This window comes from Bos mutus, chromosome 14 (genome assembly GCF_027580195.1).
Source record: "Bos mutus isolate GX-2022 chromosome 14, NWIPB_WYAK_1.1, whole genome shotgun sequence".
Lineage (NCBI taxonomy): Eukaryota > Metazoa > Chordata > Mammalia > Artiodactyla > Bovidae > Bos > Bos mutus.
The window spans coordinates 52,815,784-52,838,536 of NC_091630.1; the positions used below are offsets into that span (position 1 = coordinate 52,815,784).

The 22,753-nt window shown below is 38.5% G+C and overlaps 1 protein-coding gene across 1 annotated transcript in view; it reads left to right on the plus strand.

Annotated features, from left to right (window-relative positions):
- The window catches only part of CYP7B1 (cytochrome P450 family 7 subfamily B member 1), a 174,287-nt gene that overhangs the window by 144,961 nt on the left and 6,573 nt on the right, over positions 1-22,753 (plus strand). The window contains exons 3-5 of the mRNA XM_005892952.2: positions 4,602-5,189; positions 5,652-5,858; positions 14,950-15,125. Coding sequence (XP_005893014.1) covers positions 4,602-5,189; positions 5,652-5,858; positions 14,950-15,125 — 971 coding nt within the window. The remainder of the gene's footprint in view (positions 1-4,601; positions 5,190-5,651; positions 5,859-14,949; positions 15,126-22,753) is intronic.

Here is a 22,753-nt window from a genome sequence, read left to right on the forward strand (position 1 = left end):
TAAGGCAGATTGGAATAATTTTATTCACTTTTCAGAAAATAACAAATTTCTGCTGACACTTGATATCTTCATCTTAAATACCGAGACACTTGCTGAATTTCTAATGTCTATTGACCATGGTTATGTTTTTAAACTCCACCACAGACAACCAGAGTTGAATACATACTACTACTTCCTTTGGCTTCTTCCTAGAGTTTGAATAAATTCCTGTCAAGAAATCCTTTTCATGTACGTGCCTCTAATGATCAGTTGGCAAAGTAGCTCGTTTGGAAAATGTGAAACGGGAAACAGTGTCTCCCACCTTTGTCCCATGATGTGATTTCACTGAGTATATGTTCTCTCGTGATGAGCGAATGATTGTCATCCCCAAAAGTCTCAAGGGACACGAATGTCATCTTAATAAAGAAATTAAAAGGTACATCTTTTCATGGGAAACCACGCAAATTCGTGACCTGTCGCAGAAAATAGTTCTCTAATTGGTTTTGTGTGGTGGTGCAGCGGAATCGTTTTCCCTAGATGTCACCGCAGCGAAGCACCACTGTACATCATTGTCAACAGCTAGCGAAATCTCCCTAATAAGAGTGGGAGGATAATGTGGTCATCCTTACCAAATAAAAAGTTGGCTCATAGTCCACTCTTCCAACGAATATTTTTAGCTGGAGATTTTAAATGGAGAGCCAGGTATATGTGGAGATTAAAAGGTGATAGCTATGGAAAATTTCTATAAAATTCTAGTTTATCTCCTATTTATTGACTATACATTTCTATTCCAAATAGTCAAATGGTTGTTCTGAATTCCCTTGGAGGTCTTCCTGTACAGCACCAAATATCTAAGATGAAAACATCAAAATTCAAGTTATAATGATCCAGATGTCAAACTTCAAGACATCAGAGTGAATGACTTTTTTTTTTTTTAACATTTAGTGACATACTTATCATTACATTGCTTCACCTTCCTAAAAGAAGTAATTTTGCAGGAAGTGAAACGGCTCTTAGGTTAGTAATAGATCATGTGCAGGTTATTCAGGAATGATGGAATTAATATGTTTGTGTTGAGCCAGTTCCTAAAAAAAGGAGGACAATGAAATGTTTGGTAAAGAATATATTAAAAAATGTGACCCCATTTCAAATTTACTGCTCAAAAGGATGATTTTTATATATATATATATATATATACACACACACACATATACATTATTTTGCAGAAGTGAGCCTCATTTTGACATTTATTCTTTGAAATTCTTTAAATCAATATTTCACATCAACTGCTGGTAGCTTTCCTTTCTCTTTTGAAAACATGGCAAAAGATACTGTTTCTATCTTGTGATCTTTGTGAAGTAGACGAGTTGCCTGTTGACACTCGGCATTCACTTACATAAAAGCACACTGGAACAAAAGTTAATTTTGCTCCAAGAATCCATGGCCTTCAGAATAACTTTTCAAATTTCCTTTGTTAAGAAATTTAAATTCATTTTATGAATGTATATGTGTTTTCCTAACTGTCTGATTAAAGATTACAAAGAAACTCTGGTTTTGCATCTCACATTAGCAGATGGTGGACAGATGGTTTAAATTAATATTAATTTTGGAAAACTTAGCTTAAATTGTTTATACTGAAGATTAAAAGTTGGAAAGCCAGCTAGCATCTCCAGTGTTATTAGTACTTCCAAACCCACTTGAAAAGTAAAATCCAGAAAATCAAAATGTCTTACTCAGCAGTCCACATCTTATTTGGATAAGAGAGTCAGTAAAGCATAATGCCTTGATATTGAAGAAAATCAAAATAAGAACTGAGAAAAAAAATACAGATCCTGGAGTGTAAAGAGCCTTGGAAAGAGTGAGAATTTTATCTACAAATAAATTGCATTAAACTGATCAGTAATTTTTTAAAAAACAACCTATGTGACACTGCCTATTAAAAAATAAGCAGTTATTAAAAATCAATGAATACTTGGTTGCTAATCATACACAGTTTTCCACATTTAGCTTTTACTGTTTTTATTTGATACTAACCTCATAATTTCTTCCCATTTCCTCACCTTGAAGGTGAGAGAAAGAAAGGGAGAGAGAGGGAATACATGTGTATTCATGATGAATTATAGATAAAAATCTCTAAAGTACATGAAGCTTGTACTTCAATAAGTCAGTGACTAGTGGCTTCTACTGCCATGACTGAATACAGTTTTGTCTTTCCGCTTAGATTTTGATGAATACAGACAATTGGTAACAAAAAATTCCAACTATTCTCTAAAATTATGTTTTACAAACTAAGCCTTTTATGCATTCTCTGAATTTTAGTGACAAATTTAAAATAACTCTGTAAAGATATGTAGCAAACTCCTTTCATTTAGTGAAAAGAGAAAAGTATGAATCACCACCTGTGAAAATACACAGCCTTGCCTAAAATTATATCTTTTGCAACATAAGAGAATTGACTCTTTTTTTCAATTATTTGTCAGGCAGATGCTGGTGATTTTATTTAATTAAGCTGCTATGGTAAAGCAGGTGTCATAAAATATGCCCAAATCCAGTTGAGTCAGTTTTGCTCTCCTGGGGGGTTGGGAATCCAGTTTATGTTGTAGATATAACTTTGGGATCTGATCAGAATGAGTAGTCACTCAAGTTTTACCCTCATTCCTGAATTGGCCCACCTTATTAACTAAATCAAGGGGAAATAGAGTGAATACAATTTAAGTCATTTATTTTTAGGCAAAAAGTTGTAGCACATGTATATTTATGTACACTAAAACCTTAAATTATGCCTTAAGACTGAAAAGCAAAAAAAAATTATCCTATTTCTAGGATTAGGTTAAAATTATTCAAAACTTTGTCATAAAACTTGTCCCAAATTGAATTTAATTTCTGTGATGCTGTTTGAGTTACCAGAAATAATAAGTGAGTTGTTTATCTAAGAAAGGTTCACACACATACACATAAAAACACAGAAATGATGACGTGAAGAGCTGAGCATAGATGTTCTGACAAACTTTCATGTCTAATCATTTATCATTTTCTAGAAGACAGTAACATAAGCATTACAGTTTGTGGGATCAACTAAATTTCATGTGTGTTCTTGGAAAGGAAGGCTTATTAAAGTTAATATTGAGTATTGAATGCATATGACTTCTCATTAGCAGGAGTCTTGAAGCAACCTTTGAGTGAGAAGGAAACAGAACAGTACCAGGAAAAGCACCGTGTGTGGACTGTTTTCTTGTCTAGGCTCTGCCACTAAAAAATGGCAACACAATCCTGGCCTTTAGCTTTTCCTGCCTTTCTTTCACTGGTAAATGCCCGGGGTGGTGGGGGTGGGGAGGGTGCAACCAGGAATCTCCACGGTCCCTGCCAGTTTTGAGAGCTAGACTGCAGTGTGAGTCTGTGCCTTAGTGGTGCTGGTGATGTTGCAGTTTAGTCACTTAGTCATGTCCAGCGCTTTGCGAGCCCATGGACTGCAGCACACCAGGCTTCCCTGTCCTTCTGTCTCCCGGAGTTTGCTCAGACTTACAGCCATTGAGTTGATGATGCCATCCAACCATCTTATCCTCTGTCACCCTCTTTTCCTCCTTCCCCCAATCTTTCCCAGCATCAGGGTCTTTTCGAATGAGTCAGCTCTTTTGTATCAGAGGGCCAAGTTCCTTAGTGTGCCTTCTTATAAGAACCACCTGAAAGACTTGTAGGTCCCATCTCGGAGCCATCTGAGTCAGAATCAAGCAGGAATCTGTATTTTTAACCAGCACCTTAACTTTGGACCAATATATGGAAAATGCCAAATATCACCTCCTCAAAGAATGCCTGTTGATCACTCCAGGCAGACAGAAGCGGGTTCCACTTCCTGCTGCTCTTACATTGTGTTCCCACCTCTGCTCTCTTACTGTCCATAATGATGCAGTGGTTCCTTTACATCTTTATCTTAAGAGGAAAGAGATTCAACCAAGTACCTGGATGTCAATAAATGTCAAGTAAATTCATGAAAGCTTGAATGGATGGGTTCTAGTTTTGGAATCTTCTTTTGACCACAAATCAGTATGATACTTCAGCCTTGTTAGTGAATCTCCCTGACCTCTACTATACTCTCATCTATAAAAATGAAAATATTGGTATTTGTGACTTGTTAGTGTTGAATTAGATGTTCATTTGTGAGTACTTGCTTCACTCCAAATCTTCGAGTTAAAATAATTGTATTCAATCAAAGCTAAGATAATATACTTTACCAATTTGAATTGTTTGTTTTTCTGAGTCTATTATTGAGGAAAAATATGAGAAATGTTTAAGTAATGACTGTTGAGACTATTTAAAAGATAACTTAAATATCTTGGTAGTTCATTAAAATAAAAATCTGAGGAATAAGCTATATTTTTGAAAGTTATTAAGAATTTCAGAATATTTAACTTCAAACTTCTAGGGTTTTCCCACCATCTTCCATTTTAAAAGGAAACATGTAGTGGAATTTTGAATCAAATAGATTTTTATTGTACTTTGCATCCTTTGAGACATGAGTTGATTAAGGTCTTTCTAACTTTCAGTAGGATATTCTCAAATTTCAGATATCTTTTTTCTTTTGTTGTATGGCCACATGAATTCATATTCTCATTTATTTCTTTTAGGAAAGTACATAACATTTATCCTGGATCCTTTCCACTACACGTCAGTGGCAAAAAATCAAAAATTAAGCTTTCAAATATTTACTAATAAATTCTTAAAGAGAGTATTTTCTATCAAAAAGATGTTAACAGATTCTGACCTCATCGACGAGATTCATAGTACCTATCAATTTTTACAAGGGAAGCATTTGGACATACTGATGGAAAGCACAATGCAGAATCTGAAACAAGTTTTTGAACCCCAACTTTTAAAAACCACAAGCTGGAGCACGGAATATTTGTTGCCATTCTGCAACTCAGTAATATTCGAAATGACATTTACAACCATATATGGAAATATTCTTGCTGATGATAAGAAAATATTTATTACTGAGTTAAAAGATGATTTTTTAAAATTTGATGAAAAATTCACACGTTTAGCATCAGGCATACCCATTGAGCTTCTAGGAAACATCAAGTCTGTTCGAACTAAACTCATAAAAGACTTGACAACAGAAAGCTTAGCTAAGTTACAAGGAATGTCTGAAGTTGTTCAAAGAAGGAATGATATCCTGGAGAAATACTATACGCCCAAGGACACTGAAATAGGAGGTAAGAAACTTCTGAATGATAACTTGTCTAAAATAAAATAATTTACAATAGACCTTTGAAATAAAAAGACAAAATGGCGACCTTGAGAATTTTTATGCTCTTTCTAATTGGCTAATGATAAAATGTTTTACTCTGAAACAACCCTTTGTGATAATTGATTTTTTTTTTTTTTTGCTGAGATGGTAATGCAAGATACTTAATGGTGATAATGAGAAAGAGTATAACTAAGCTGCATTTACTCCCCTTATCTCTTCTCCCTCCTCCCCTCCCCCACCACACACACATTACATTTTAAACTATTCTCATTAAGCAGAAAATTAGACTTCAGAAGCCTATTGGTCCTCATTAGCATGCACTGATCCTTGGCTGGGTCTGTGTCCTAACATCTTTTAATTAGCACACTGCAAATCTAATCAGTGTAATAAACGCTATTAATCTTCCTTTTCACTTATTTTCTCCCAGCACATCATTTAGGCTTGCTCTGGGCCTCTGTGACAAACACTGTTCCAACCATGTTCTGGGCAATGTATTACCTTCTACGGAACCCGAAAGCTATGGCCGTGCTGCGTGACGAAATTGACCATTTACTGCAGTCAACAGGTCAAAAGAAAGGGCCCGGATTTTCCATCTACCTCACCAGAGAACAATTGGACAGCCTGGTCTACCTTGGTAATTTATTTTTATCTGTTATGAAGAAAAGAAGGTACCTCTCTGCAAACTCAGTTTATCACTCAAAGCTGTTTACCAAGAGGTGGAGGACACAGCTGCCTAATTGACATAATAACACCCATTTACATCAATTATAAATTATGTAGTTTATAGCTGTAGATGCTCTCATTGCATGTAAACATTAAGGCCTAAGTAATTAACTATGTAAGGTATGCAAAAGGCTAAACCAAAGCTTTGCAATTATTTGGAAAAAAAAAAAGTTTATGCCTATTAAGTCATTTGATTCTGAGCATCTGTTGGTGTGCTAATGCTTTCCAAACACTGCAGTAGTATCTTAACAAGAAAGGTATTTGGGATTGAAAAAGAAAGTATTTCAAACAGACAGCTTATGTGTAAAACATACTTATTCTCCCCCAAAATGGTGTCTTTTTTAGGCAGAGATTAGGATGTCATATACAGCTTACAGTGTATGATTCTCCAAAACTTGTAAGAGTGATTTTCCCTGGAAATTTGCGATTTAAACATACTTGGGGAAGAAAAAAAAATGAAGGAAGAAAAGGAGGCAGTGAAGGAGGGAAAAGAGCAGGCTACAACTACAGATTACTTCATGTGAAATATCCATGTTTTAGAAAAGAGTCACTGTTCTATAAAAGATTCACGAGATATGTGTGGTCACCCTTTCAGATATGTTTGAAGTCAGAAGTGACTAAGTTGCTTTTAAACATCTATGTAGGTCTGTGTGCCAGTAACAATGAGCATTTGATGACAGTGGATTCTCCTTTCCCAGTTTTGATAAGATGACTGTCATCATGTGAGTAAATTTTAATTCCCAAAGTTAAATTCCTCATCAGCGAATTATTCTGTTTTGTTTTGTTGGGTTTTTTTCTGTATTGACCTTTCATCCTGTAGCTTTCTTTACACTCTATTCCAGGTCCCTTTGGACAAAGATGTTTGTTGTTTCACTCCTTTGACAATGTAACAAGTATTTTAGCCCACAATAATCTACATTTTTTTCATATTTTTAAAATATGTTCCAGGTTCTTTGATGGGAACTTCTGAGAATAGAGGCCCTACAGGTCTTGATCAGTGTTGACCACCAGTTGACATTAAAAAGACTGGTCCAAGTGTTTGAGAGATTGTTCCCCCTGGTTAGGATAAGACCCATCAGAGGCACTAGCAGGAAGCTTGCCTTGTAGTGACAGTTGGCTAGCTTATTCAGTCATGCTGTTTTTAGCATACATTATCAAAGTAATTTTATATTTGCTTGGAGAAGGAAAATAACCCCAGCATTATTAAAATATGAACATTATTATATTTTTCTTTTTCAGAATTACTGGGGACCAAATGCACAAATGAGGCTTCCCTCGTAGCTTAGATGGTTAAGAATTTGCCTGCAATGCAGGAGACCTGGGTTTGATCCCTGGGTGGGGAACGCCACCTGGAGAAGGGAATGGCTACCCACTCCGGTATTCTTGCCTGGAGAATCCCATGGACAGAGGAGCCTGGCAGCTATAATCCATGGGGTCACAAAGAATCAGACCTGACTGTGCGGCTAACACCCTTTCTTCAAATGCACAAAATTTGCATCAAGTTCTGGGTAGTTGTTTTCACATGGATCTACAGTATTTTCTGGGTAGAAGATTTATGGTTTGTATGAAGATCAAGGTTGCATTTCCCATAAATTCAAGTAATTTATATTGCATTTTATGAAGCAGATGATATATACCGGGAAATAAAGCAAATAAACTTTAAGGAATATGTGTTTGTATCCAGTACAATTTAGTTAAATTAATCAGCTCTCTTTTTACTCTCAACTTCTCACTATTCAAAGAAAAGATTATTTTAAAATTGTGCTATTAGAGCTGACAGGGCTTTCCAGGTGACTCAGTAGTAAAGAATCTGACTTCCAATGCAGGAATTGTGGGTTTGATACCTGGGTCGGGAAGATCCCCTGGAGGAGAAAATGGCAACCCCCTCCATTATTCTTGTCTGGAAAACAGCATGGACAGAGGAGCATGGTAGTCTATAGTTTATAGGGTCCCAAAGAGTTGGAAATGACTTAGCAACTGAACAACAACATTAGAGCAGGCAAGTTTAAATTTATTCGAGCAGAAGAAACGGCAAGTTCCAGAGCCATAACTGGGGCCATTAAAGTCTATCACTAGAGTAGAGACCTCATCATTCACTTATCATCAATGAATGGACCACCACCAACCCCAAATGCCTGGAGATCCACCTGAGTACAGACAGCACCTTCAGCAATCTAGAAGGTAGACTTTGTTCATCACAGCCTCAGGTACCAGCAGAGGCCAGTGTTGCTCATTACCAGAATTGAATCTTCTAGAAAATCCGGTCCATTTTTTTTTCTTTTTCCAGATGACTGTTTAATGCAGATTGAAGCAATTTCTTTAATATGAACAGTCCCAGAACAGATGACCTCTGTATCTAGTCATAACTGTATCATGGGTATCTCTATCAGAAGGGTGTGAACTCTAAGCTGAAAGGCAAGACTTACAGAATTAAATATTTACAGTGCACTTCATGGACTGAGTGTACATGCATCTTACCTCCTTAAGAAAAGAGTTTTATGTATTCTAAGTATAATTTCTTTAAAGATAGATATCTTGAATTTTTATTATTGTAAGAAAAAGGATCACAAGGATAAAAGGAATGCTAATTTATTTTTAAACCAGGAAGGAAAATTTTTATATTAGTAGAACATGCAAAGGGAAGGGAGTTTTTTTTTAATATTTTAATTTATTTAGTTACTTGCTGCGCAGGGTCTTGGTTGTGTCCTGCGAGCTCGCTCCTTGTGGCACTCATGTGCTGTAGTTGTGGTGCATGGCTTATTTGCCTGTGAGATCTGAGTTCCCCAACCAGGGATCAAACCCATGTGCTCTACATTGAAAGACAGATTCTTGACCACTGGACTACCAGGGAAGTCCCAAAAGGAGTTGTTTTTTTTTTTGAAATTTGTCCAAACAAAGAGGGGAGAGGAGTTCTTTGTATCTTGATTCATCAAAGCCAGCTGTGATGTGCACATAGAAGAGACCAGAAAATGTGAGCTAGAAGGTGATAGAGTTAACTATATTCTTAATTTCAGGATGAGACAGTATGAATGACAATATTAATAATTATTATTTTATTATGTAGCAGACTTATTAGCTTACTTCATCATCATCAAGTATTAACTTACTTATATACATGTAAGTAAACTCAAGTAAACTTATCTTATCCTCAAGTATATTATCTTTATTAATTGTTGGGTAACAAGGTGCAGAAAGATTCGTTAACCGATCTAAATCATACAACTAGATAGTGGCAGAGCCTGAAATTGATGTCAGGTCTACCTAATTTCAATGCCAATCCATGAACATTGTCAACTCAGGGAAAAATACTCTAGAAATATACCAAGACCTTGACCATTATATTTCACAAGGATATATATCATGAATTCTCAAATGCAGTTGGGTTTGAGGGTAAGGTTGGGGTTAAGAGGTTCACATTGTAATTTTGTGTTTTTTTCCTAATAAAAATAAAATTTTTATTTTAGAATAGTTTTAGATTTGCAGAATAGTTACAAAGACAATACCCGTATACCTCACACACGCACAGTCTGCCTCACTATTAACATCTTAGTGTGATGTATTATGTTTGTCATAACTGTGGGTGTTATTTTGAAAAAGCTCATTCATTATTTTAAAAAATTGTGTATTTTAAAAATTAAGAGTGTCTATAATTTAAACAGCAATAGTAAAGCCTAACAAAATCCTCTCTTCCAGTGGGGCTATACAGGAGGTACAAATTCCACTTCATGTTAGAAATCTCCAACTGGAGGAGGGGAGAGAGGCATCTCCCACAAGGTGTACACTAGAAATAATTGATGGAATTTTTTATAAGTAACATAAGGAGACAGTGGTCAAAAAAGTGAAAAATACAGGTTTAGATATTTATCAAGTTTTTGACTCGGCACAAAGCAAAGAGGGCTAGATAATATAATGAATGCTGGAAACAGGTGTTGCAAGGATTGAAAGGGAAATATAAAGAGAATGCAAATTATTGTACATAGGTCCAAACATCAACTGTGTAAGAATAGGATAAGGAAAGAGATGAGTGGCCCAGCAGAGGAGGGTTTAGGTTCAGAGTCATAGTTCTCAGGAACTTTCCTGGTGGTCTAGTGGTTAACACTCTGTGCTTTGAAGACAGGGGGTATGGGTTTGATCCCTGGTTGGGGAACTAAGATCCCATGTGCTTCTGCTTTTGGAATCATCTTCGGAGCTTAAAAAAGTACTCACACCTGGTCCCACCCTCAAAGGTTCTGATTTCAATGGTCTGAGGTACAGGCTGAGGGACTCAAATGTGCAACCAAGGTTCAAAACCATGAGTGTAAAGGTTTTCCTAATGCAGTGGTTCTGACGCCATTGGCCTGAGATGGAGTATTTATTTTTTTAAAACCACCTCAGGTGATTGTAAGCGTGCCATCAGAGCCGATACTTCTGGGACATCAGAAAGCTTAACACAAGTCCATGGTGTTATTACTTCAAAAACCTATTGTTCGTATGCATCCAACAAAATATTAATAGAAGTGTGGTATCTAGGGCAAAGTAGTTCCTGTCTACTTTCCCAGCTGAAATAGCACACCCAGCTCTGCCACATTGTAAGAGGCACGTTGACTAATTGAGTTAAAGACTAAAGGCCGTTATCATCTCTGACATACAATTCAAAAATGACATGATCATTGTCTTTAAATATTTTTAAAGGGCTGTTATATAGAAGAGAGATTCAAAATTTTTTGCCTTTGTGTATTCTAAAGGGAGGAAAATTTCAGCCAATACGGAAAATAACTTGCTAACTAAATGGACTTTCGGAATGCCATCATTGGAGTTATCCAATCAGAAATTTAACAGTATCTTCAGTAGGACCCTGCGGAACATCCATAATCTCTGTTCTCTTTTCCACCAACAGCAGTAGCCCAGTGTCCTGAGCAGAGAAGGACCTCAGTAGTCTATTTATTGACTCTATGAATGTTGAATTTATATTTCTGTGTTTTAGCAGTGAACCAAAAGCTATGTCTGCAGTGCAGAGTGAAAGTAGGCATGCGTACTGATTCAGATTTATTTTTAACTATACTTAAAATACACAATTCTTGAGCCAAAAAGTAGTTATTTGGCTTCAGATTATCTGATGATGATAATGTCTTATTTATTCAATAGCTTCTCACCTGTCTTGAAGGCAGTTACATAAAAACTGGCACACACATCTGTAGCCTCACTCCGTTTCTCAGTCTTCTAGAGCACTATCTGCAGAGCCCTCCATCCCCTTTCCTGTCTACCTTCTTTTTAAAGACCATCCCAGCCCATTTCAGCAGAGGCTGGCTGTTATTTCACTCCAGCCATCATTGCTATCCACCGATCACCATGGCTAATCAGATGGTGTGACAGTCTGTACCAATCATTAAGATGACCCAAATTAACAGCCTGGCCATGTCACAGTACATTCATTCCACACATCCAGACACGGCCTAAGTGTGAGGCAGAAACTTGGATGTGCTTGTTTGTGTTTGCATTGTAACATGCATTATTGATTGTCATAAGCGGCTTCAGCGCTTTAAATCTGCAAATGAGAATCATCTGTCAATTATTACAGCCAGAATTGAGATCTGAGGGCAGAAGAGAAAGTATATATATCTTTTTCTACCTGCATTTCTTTTTCTTTACCATTTTCTTTCCCAGTCACATTGTGTCGCTTCTTAGCTCAACATGCTCCTCAGCTTTTTGCTTAGAAAAGATACTTAATCAGAATATTTTTATATCCTACAAATAGAAACAAATCTCTCCTAGTCAAGTGAAGGAGACAGGGCAGGCTCAGAATTCCAAGTTCATTGTGGGAATTCTGCAGTCTAATTTCCTGGGGATACTGGTCAGTAAAATTCAGTTCTTCATAAAACATCAGCAGCCTTATTGTATTCACAATTGCAAGTGTTGGCACCTTGCAGTGGCTGGTATAAATGATCCTCCAAATATTTGCATTCTTGATAGCCATTTCTCTACAGTGCGTTTAGTAAGTAGAGGGTCCCATTACCTGCTAAATGTAAGTATAAATTAACAACCCATTATGCACAATAAGTTTTATAAAACATTTACAGATAGAGATCACATTTAATTAAAATTAACTTGCCTATGAAAGCCAAGTGCACTAATGATCACGATGACCTTTTATTACCTGCAGTCCCTTGTTTTGGCTGGAATGATTGACAGCTTGCTGTTTGGCTACCATGTTGAATTTCAGCTGACAAGACTTTTCATTTTAACTCAATTTGCCCGCCTATCACAAGCTGGTGGCAGGCCAGACCCAAGTCACCCAGCTTTGCCTCAGCAGCTTGCTCTAGTTCTCATTAGTACGCATTTATTCAGTGGAAATTGGAAGACAAATGCTTGAAGGCATGTGAACTAAGTATAGCAAATTAGGTTTAAAGACTGAATATTTATAAGTGTATGGAAAGTTTTTTTTTTTTTTTTTAATTCTAGAGCGAATTGAGAACTGAGTGCTAGCTTTGGTATAAAAGAAATGCAGATAGAAGGGGGGAAGGAAGATTCTAAGAATAACAATACTATCAGGCTTTTCTTTCCATTTTGGCAATATGTAAACTCTCTCTGACAACACCTTCTCAAACCAACCTGGCCCCTCTTTCGTGGAGTGCTTGCACAATGAAGTTTAGCACCTCGAGTGTGAGAAGGGGGAAAAAATGAGGGTCATGTTCATCTGTTGCTTGGTTATCCCTTGGTATGTTTTCAATTGCCTTGTTTGTTCGGCACTAGCACAGAAACAGATGTTGCTCTGGCGTGTAGGATAATTTACTCTACCTCCTGGTGCGGCATGGACGGCCTCCCAAGGCCCAGCTGGTCTGTCAGTGGCACTGGCTGGTGTCTGCTCAACTATGACAACTACAAGTCGAGGCTGCAATTTTTTTTTTTTTTTTTTTTATTGTGCAGTTGTCATTCTTCTCAACGTATAGCCCTGCCCGTGTTCTTCCTGGGGCCCGCAGCGAGGCTATGGCTTTTGTGTCTGTACCTTGTGACGCAGAGCCATAGCCCCCCCTCTCCTCTGAGGATAATAATGTTCATGACTTGTGTCCTCTGATGATGATCGCATGACCGCTCAGACCCAGAGCCAGCCTCATCTCAAGCACATAACTGGTACTGGAAGGTAAAACAGATTTGTCATTTGCGATCCAACCGCTAAGCCACACTTTGGGCTCCATTATTGTGATTAACTTCCGCCTAAGATACGCTTGCCCGATTGTCATTTGTGATCCTGTGGTGGCCGCAAGCTGCCACGCTTCCCCTAGAGCACGTCAGCCAATGGGATTTGACCGTGTTATTCGGACCGTTCAATGCTTGCCCCGTCACAGCGGCCAGCCCGCAATTACCGTGCTTTTGTATTTCTCCCTCTCGCACCCCTACTGGACCGGGTGGGTGCCCAGCTCTGATGCATATGTCAGCTACCATTTCACACCACAAGCTAAAATGATGCTGCGCTGCTGTTGATTCAGCAAGAGCCAGCGGCAGCGCATGGGAAGCTGACCCTTGCTTTGCACCATGGAAATGTTGGTCGCTGGTGTCCTGCCAGCTGAAATCCGTCGTGTCAGGCGCCTTGTGGCTATCTGCAGTAGAGTCCCCGTTCCAAAACCAAAGTTCTTTTCTGGCCTCATCACCAACAAACCGATTTGACTCTGCCTGATTATAATAACGAAGGCAGTCTAAAAGAATATGCACGGTCTCACTGTGCGTCACATCGAATCACCACACTGGCCACACAGAGCGAACCGCAGCCTCATTTCTTTAGACAAATGCATGCTTAGGGAAAAACCTCCTGGGAGAAGGTCCCGAAAGCTGTTAGATATCCCCATGCAAGCTGTGCATAGATTTCAATTTTCGGGAAATAACATTTATTTTTATTTGTTTGGCTGATGCAAGCCCTCCCTGAGTGGCCTGCTTCTATCATCTAATAATTAGTCATTCTACATTTCAGAGCTTTACTGAACACTAAGAAACTGGGCTCTGTGTGTGTGTGTGTGTGTGTGTGTGTGTGTGTGTGATTCTCAACTGCAAGCCATAAACACAACCATTTGTTACCATGTGGAGGAGGGAGAAAACGCTCAATTTGGAGCTCTTCTTTCACATTGCTGATTAGAAAGAATCAAGCTTTTTATTCTAGGACCCATTCGCGCTGGTGAAAACATAGTCAGTTTTGATTATGAAGGCAGAGATGCAGACCTAGACAGCAGCTACATGCTGATGTGCATGCTATCAGAATGATTTATGCAAATTATGCATATTATTCCCAAAGGAATTCCTCCTCAAACTGCCAGGATAAATTGCCGGAAATTAGCCATAAAATCTGTCGTGCTAGGAGCAAAAGGTGAAGGCCACTGGGAAAGCAAGGACATTCAGCTTCTGGAATCTTCCAGGTTATGATGGTGGCTATTTTCCCTGGATGCCACAGAGAAATCTGGTTTTCTTCTGAATACTCTCAAAGTATTTTCCCTTTGAAATTTTTCCAGCAAATGCTGACTCACATTTTATTTACAGCTAGCATAAAAGAAATTAAGTGTTAAGCTGTCTCAGAAAGCACTACTACAATTATTTTACTATTAACTGCCTAAGTGGATATTAAATGCCTAAGCCTGGCTTTGAAGGCATCGCTGTTCTTCAGAAGGTTGGTGAAATAACTCACCAGGGGTGTACTTTAACTGGGATACAGTTTTAATTTCCAAAGAGTGTACCCCAACACAGCTTTCCTGTCTTGCAGATCAATCTTTCCTACAAAAAAATCCTAATTAATGACTTTCTGTCCCAGTACAGCAGAGTTGTGTCTTGCCTGTGAAATGCCCCACACTATCTCACCCCTCCCCTCCTTCTCTCCCATCCAGAGCCCGCATCCACTCCCTCTTGCTGCTCTGATGGATCTGATTGGGAAAGGATTTCCCTGTCAATTGAAGTTATTGGTAATGAGCTTTGATGGTTAAATGAGAGTACTTTTCAAACGCAGTCGTATTTTAATAAAAATGATGCTTGCCTGTTTCTTTCAGAAAGTACCATTCTCGAGGTTTTGCGACTCTGCTCCTTTTCTGGCATCTTTCGTTTCGTTCAAGAGGACTTGACACTTCATTTAGAGAGCCAGGACTGCTGTCTGCGAAAGGGAGATTTTGTCGTCATCTTTCCTCCCATCTTACACCACGACCCTGAAATCTTTGAAGCTCCAGATGTAAGTAAACATCCAGCCAGCATCGCTCCGTCTTAGATGCTGCAAGCACATTCCTTCCCTCATGGTCTCTCTTTCTTTTGCCACCTTGTTCCAGAAAGAATTTGAGAGAGCTTAATGACTCCAGTTTTTCCATCCAATGGAAACATCATCCTATTTACTGAGAGGTTTTCTTAAGGACCTCTCTTTCAAAGGTTTTGTGATCTATAAATAAAAATACAGAGATGAGACTAAACTCTAGTTTCATCAAGTGAAATGAACATTGATACCACAATGGACACTAGTCACTTTAGGCCAAAATTAAGTCTTGCATGGCAGAGATGTGTTACAAAACCATGGAGGGCTAGCTGTTGACAGGTCACTTAGAGAAGAAACACTGGTAGACTGTTGTGCTAAGTGTTTCCAGTGTGGGCTTGACTGTCCCAGAGTCCGATACCATCACTGCTATAGTTAAGCTCTCTACTTTTTCACCTCTTACTAAAGGCATGTGCCCCTTCTTGATCAATTAGGATGGCACTGTGAACTTGAGATTGTAAAGCTGCTGCTCACGGGTGAAGCTCTGAGGGTAATTGTGTCATCTCCTTGTATTTTTTTCTGAAGCTGGAGTTAATGAATATCAAAGACTGGAAATTAATCCACCCTGGCTCATCCCTTAATACCACTTCAGAGGTTCAGCACCTGCATGCAAATTGCAAGCAGTCATCTTCTGCCTGTGCTTCTCAGGGAGTCAGGTTGTTGCTGCAGTGGTTTTTATATGTAAAATACCATGTTTCAAAGAGAAACTTCCATGCACTTTCTGAGCAGTTTAGAGCTGAACCACTTCTAAACCCAATTTCTAAGGTGTTTGACAGCCAAGCTGGTTTAAAATCTGGTTGAATTTTGAAAATTAATTAGAAAGGGACAGACTTCAAATACAATGACATAGTTTGCATTTATTTCATCAGCAAAGACAAAATTTCCTAAGTGAGGGGAGAATATATATATAGTTTCTGTGTGTTTCAGAAGAGGTCTTACTTAACTAATGATGGCAAATCAGAAGTTGGGTATTAGTGAGTGAATGAACATTGTGCAAACAACAAGCTTCATCTCCACGTTTGTAAATATAAAAAAAAAAATCCACACATAGTTAGATGTTCAATAAATAAAGCAAGTAAATAGCTAATCTTTGAAAAATACTTTAGAATTTGAAAACAGTTTCATTTTTATCTACAATTTTTCATTTAATTTCCACTTTGTGTTTCTATTTTGTGATTATTCCACTGTCATTAAATTTACCATTCATGTCATGATAGTAAAATCAACATTCAAGTCATCAACAAATAATAAATGTTTACCCAACCATAACTGTCATTAAGAATTTCTGGGCTCCTCCTCGTCTGTATCCCCAGCCTTGCCCCCATGAGTTAGACTCATGGATTAGACTTTTAGGAAGTTAAACATCTTATGGAAAAACCCAAACAAAATTTTTTGTCAACCCAGTATCAAAGGTAAACATTGGAAATGTGCTCAATTATGTTTTTTCTGTACAATGCTAAATAGCAACCCCCAAACTATACATAATAAATAGTAGTCAGAAGGGTTTGCCTCATACTAAATTGGTGGGAAGAACAAAACTGCAGTACTGTGAACCCCGAGTTAGCATCATTAGGACAGCTCTAACTTGACTTGATGAGCATTCTGTACTATTTACCAGACTTAAACTTAGTCAGTTATGCCTGACTAATGTTAAAATCAACTAGCTAATTTTTGTTGTGATATTGTTCCCTTGAAATTAGTTGTGGAATGGTGAAATGTGATAGCTACTGGCACAGAAAAAAAATGGTATGGGGCAGAACCAATTTTATATGTTTGGCAAAGTCTTACATAATCATTCATTCTATAAACGTTTACTGAGCACTCACTCTTCTCAGGCTCGTGGGTTGATTTCTATTGCACTTAATAACTTAGGATAACAATAAGTAGATGCTGTTGATGCTCATAGAACAGATGCCCATTCCTAAAACCATCATGTGCCAAGAGTAAGAAAAGAGAAGAAAATTCTGGAAAGTTCTGTCCTTGGTTATTTGTCACTGACAGCATTGTCCCAGGAGCTTATCAAAGGCTCATATTCCTCACTGCCTGACTTTGGTACCCTACAGATATAGGAAGACCTGGCTTTCCTTAGATACAGAAAACAACCACTAGCTGTTAGTCCAAAATCATGGAAAAGACGAACTCCAGATATAAGTACAGTTATTCTTGGAGAACGTGGAGACTGAGAATCTTCAGCAAAAGATGGGTTGCTCCCAACCAGTGAGGCATGGTTTCAGGATGTTCAAGCCCAAGAGACCCTAGAATATTCTAAAAGCAGGGCACCTCTTTCCTCACACATCTGTCTATTGTTTAATGTCCCTCTTGACTTGTCTACCGAGAGACTCCAGTTGACTTCACAAGACTCTCTCTTAGTCACCATCTTTGACAAGGTCCCTGATTTCCACATCATTCCTCAGAGAATCTGCCACTGCTCCCTCTGGCCTATGTAGTCTGTGTGAGGGGGCACAGCCCAAGGTATCTTGCAGTGACTTGTTTACTCATGTGCCCATATCCTATAAGTTCTTAGAGCAGAGAGAGCCTGTCCTCAACCTTCTCTGATTTCTCAGTGCCTGGCACTCAGGAGGGTACCCATAGAAGGAAGCAAATAGGAAGTGCTGAGATGGGTGAGTGTTCCGAAAGTGAAATTATACTTCAGTTAAAATGTTAAATCACTGCAGAGACCACACACTCAAATGTATCCTGGGCCTAATTAGATCCAATAGATAGGGTGGCTTGTGTGTAAATATTGCAATACCATTGGGAGTGGTAAAAACTCTGGTGAAAGGACTGCCCAAGAGGCATGTGAGATCATTTGGCTGCTTCTGAACCAACCCTCAGTTCTTATAAGCACATAGACCTGATGTAATCAAGTCATTTTTATTATTAGTTTTTTAAACTTCAAAAACAGACTTTTGGGTGAAAGTTAAAATTTTTAAATGTTTGGAAAAATTAAGTCTGAACACAATGTGGGCTAAACAAAAAATGTTTGGATACCTAATTGGGCCTATAAGCTACCAGCGTGTAACCTGTACCAAGAATTATTTTTCCCTAAATGTGGGTTCCTTAGCTTATTGTGATGTTAGCCTGTCAGGTGGCACATGCTGATGTGGGAAAACAGATTGGCAAGTGAAATTTAAAACAGTGGGCGAGAACAAAGGAAACCCCCCCCTTCCCAGTTCTTTCTTCTTCCTTCTTTATCCATCTAAATGCCACCCAAGAAAGTCTGGATGATCTCTTAATTAACTCGGAATGGGTACCTTTTTAAATGGGTACCTTTAAAATTTTCTGGAAGCTTCCTCAAATTTATGTCAATTGTCAACCAGAATTCTAGCCACTGGCTTTCAAGTAATTAGTAAATGGTGATGATTACTTTTCTGGCAAAATGAAGCATCCAAAAGTAGAGCTGTGGAGAAGACCAAATGTATTGGTTGGTTTCTCTGTGGAGGTGCTAAGGTATAAAGGGAAGCTGGCCCATAGGAAGAAAGAGCCAACGTTTTAGATGGTGATGCATTTCTATAACCAAATAGCCTCTAAAGAAAGACACAGTGAAACAAAGTAATTACAAAGCCATTGGAGTACCCCCTACCAACCCCAAAGCTCTGAGTTAATGTCATACAAGCCTTCCCAGTCTACTTCTCAGGGGCGCAGGGATTAAAAAATGATAAATGAGTTTGAAAGCCCTTAAAAAAATTCTAAATTACTGTAAAAATTGTTTCATCAATATTCTTCAGATTATTGTCACTGTTATTAAAATACACAGATCATGACAAATGTGAAAACAGTCTCATGATTTTGTGTCTCTCAAACTGGAATATAGATTGTGCCATTAGTACATTTCAACAAAATAAACCTGTATTGAGCATCTACTATCCAGAAAGCACATTGATGTGCATAATGGGTGATATAGATATATCAAAGGCCCCTGTCCTTAAGAGCTTATTATTTAGGGATTAGTCCTTATGATGCGGCTGTGTTCTTATAACCACATGCTCCGTGTTGAGAGGATTTCTGCTCCGCTAGTGAACTGGCACTTGCATTCCTACCATATTGGAACCAGCAATGTGCTGGCAAACCAGCACTCTGCAAAACCCTGATTTTGTCAATTGTCATGGTGTAAACGCTCTCATCTTCACTGATTTCCTGCTACCAACGTGAAGACCCTGAACACAGTGTGGGGAAGAGATGTGTACCCTCTCTTACTGGTATAAACTGGCCACAGCGCACCACTGATTGGAATCCAAGTCACGGAGATAAAAAAAGAAATCTCTGTACTTAGTCATCTTGCTCCCAGGAGGTCTGGCTATAAACCAGGGCAAGTGTGCAGCCTCTTAGTCATACATTCAAAATAGTGACAGTTTTTATTTCTAGAAAGTCATATCTTTTATCTAATCCAGATTCCTAAACCCAAAATGATGAATTGAGTGACTACAAGAGCTGATCATATGGATTTGAACACCTATAACTACTCCAACAAGACTATGTTTTATGTCTTTTACTTTTTAAAAATATTTTCATGGCCACACCACACAGCATGTGGGGTCTTAGTTCTCCAATCAGGGATCAAACCCACACCCCTGCATTAGAGGCATGGAGTCTTAACCACTATTAACCACCAGGGAAGTCTCTATGCCTTTTTAAACTTTAGTACTTCCTTCACATGCTGGAAATGCTTAAAAAAAAAAAAAAGCTGTTGACTTGAACTAAACATAAAATTTGGAGAACTCAGATTAGGGTGTTATGCAATGTTCCTCAGTCACTCAGACCCAAAATTCTTCTCTATCCAGGAAATTGTATCGTCTACCCAATCTTTATTTCTAGCGCTAAATAGTATACCACTTTCTATTTGTAAACATTTTCTATTTGAATATTCATCTACTCTTCATTCTTCCCATCTTTATTTACTCATTCAATATCTCTGTTTTCTTCAAAAGCTTGAAGATTGCTTTTAAAATATACTTTATTGTCATGTATTTATTCATTAATTCAACAAACATACATAGAACCTCACTATGTGCATAGCACTCCGGTGGGGACTTTGAAAGTATAGAGATAAATAAGACAGTGTGACGAGTCTCATCTCTTGGGAGTTCTTGGCTCTGCCATCTCCTGTGGGTTAGCTTCGTCTTCAGCCTGGTGACAGAATCGCTGCAGCCTTGCAGGGATCTTATTCTCATCTAACCAGATCCAGAGTAGGAAGAGTGGGGAACCGTTTCACTACATTTTTCCTTCTTCATGAGAAGGGACATTCTCCCAGATGGCCCCACAGACTCTTCACCTGTAGCCCTGAGAGACTGGTTCACACACCCTGTCCGGAATCAGTCAGAGGCCAGAGCAACATGGTCACCATGATGGGTGCCTCAATAGGTCACACAGAAGAATGATGATGGGGAGCAACCAGTGGAGGAGTAGACAATCAGCAGAGGAGCCGTGGGGAATCTCGGTGCCTAATGCTTGTCTCTCAGGATTGTTCTCTTCTCATCCATTGAATAATACTGCATTTAACGGTCCCTTAATTGTGTAGCACTGAACTGTTATGGCAGTGTACTGCCATGTGATGGATCCTATTTTCATCGTGTTCCTGATCAAAGATCACGGCATCTCAAGCTTCCTGACTTTTTGTTCTATGTCGCTGTGACCTCAGAATCTCTGAAGTGAGACTATTACACCCCTTCTTTTATTAAAAAAAAAAAAAACAGACTATACTTCTAGCAGCTGTCACAAGCCCTTCCTAATAACATGGAACCTGCTCAGGTTCTCCATGTCCTGGCAAAGGAAGACAGACTGAAAAGAAATTTTAACACAAAAAGCTATTTATGGGGACTTCCCCGGCAGTCCAGTGGTTAAGACTTCACCTTCCAATGCAAGGGATGCAGGTTCAATCCTTGGTTATGGAGCTAAGATCCCACATGCCTCATGGCCAAAAAAAAAAAACAAACCACCATAAAACAGAAGCAGTATTGTAACAAATTCAATAAAGGTTTTGAAAATGGTCCACATTAAAAAAAAAAAATTGCTATGTATGCCCATATTGCCTTTGAGCTTGATGGTAGCCACAGAACAAAAGAAATTGGCCTTTTCCTTTCTTGGTCCATAATATAAACAACTAGGAATTTCTTTGATATTTATTGTGAGGAAATTGACTGGGAGGTGATGGAAAATTGGACGAGTGATATTACTGATTGACTAGAAGTCTGAGGGAGCTGCATGTGCACTCGCTGAAGGTGGCAGGGGAGAAGGAAGATTTAGGCATTTTTTTGTTGGTCACTGTGGCTTCTCAGCTGTATATCCATGTATACAAAAGAAAATCAAGATGCCGTAACAGTGTCTGGCTTATTTATGATATCAGCATACTATGAAGTCGTAACTCAAACTAAATTTTCGTTCTGTATATTCTGACTTAAACTATGAGACTGACTGCAGTGAGAGCTTTTCAAATGTAAAAGTGATATCCACTGGTTTGGCCTAGGCAAAAAAACTCTTGAGAAGAGCACGATCTTAGATTGGTCACTGAGAAGGAGGAAGCTGCAGTATTGAACTCAGGCAGGCAGGCCTGGGCTCCAGTAACAAAAAAAGATTTACTGAGATACAGTGCCAAGTTGTAATTCCATCTCTAGTAACAAAGTCGATGTCCACAGAGAATGTCCTTATCCATGCTCCAAGGATGGACAGGTATTTATAGGTTAGCACTGGTAGATCCTATTCAGATATATCCCAGAACTATCTATGGCAAAATATGCTTGCATTCTGATGCAGATTAATTTTCCCATTATGATCTCATCAGCTTGCAAGTTTAGGGGGCAGGGGTGGAATAGAAACTACCCAAGATGTGTTTTAAAAGCTTAATTAGTTATCAAAATCAGTATCCTAGGTAAATGAGGGTAAAACCAATACTTTTAAAGGAAATGGTTTCACTGACATGAATATTGGCGTTGAGCGAGAAAATTAGATCATTTGTGATAGAGTCAGAATCTATCTGTACTGTGGGGTTTTTGCTATAATCTGAATGCCTTCGGTCTGACCTGCTTCTTTGCCTCTGGCTTCATAGTTCATGGCAAAGTTGTGTGCTGAGCAGGTCTAATGCTAATGAGCATGGCATACAGGACAGACTTGGTCTTGTCATGCATGCCATGTGCATTAATCTAATCAATGGTTTAATTTACCATGGGCTGAAATAAGGTCGCTCAGTGTCCTCTCAGAAACTCAACTGAGAGTAAATTAAGATGGCGGACCAAACACCTTCCATAAACCAGTCCCATAATTTTCTGTAACAAATAATATTACTTGTTTATGAAAACATATCAGAAACCAAAAGAGTTAACCCAAGGAACACTCATTCTAAAGAGAACTGTCATAGAAGAAAGTCAATAAAACATCAAAAAGCAATCCAGACAGACTTTGTATCTTAGTGCTCTTCTTTTCTAGTGCTTAATGTGAATCTTATTATTTCATATGTTTCATCCAAACATGAATCCTAAACTCATCCTACTTGTCCATCTGTAGCAGCCTCTCTGCTGCTGCTGCTAAGTCGCTTCAGTCGTGTGCGACCGCATAGACAGCAG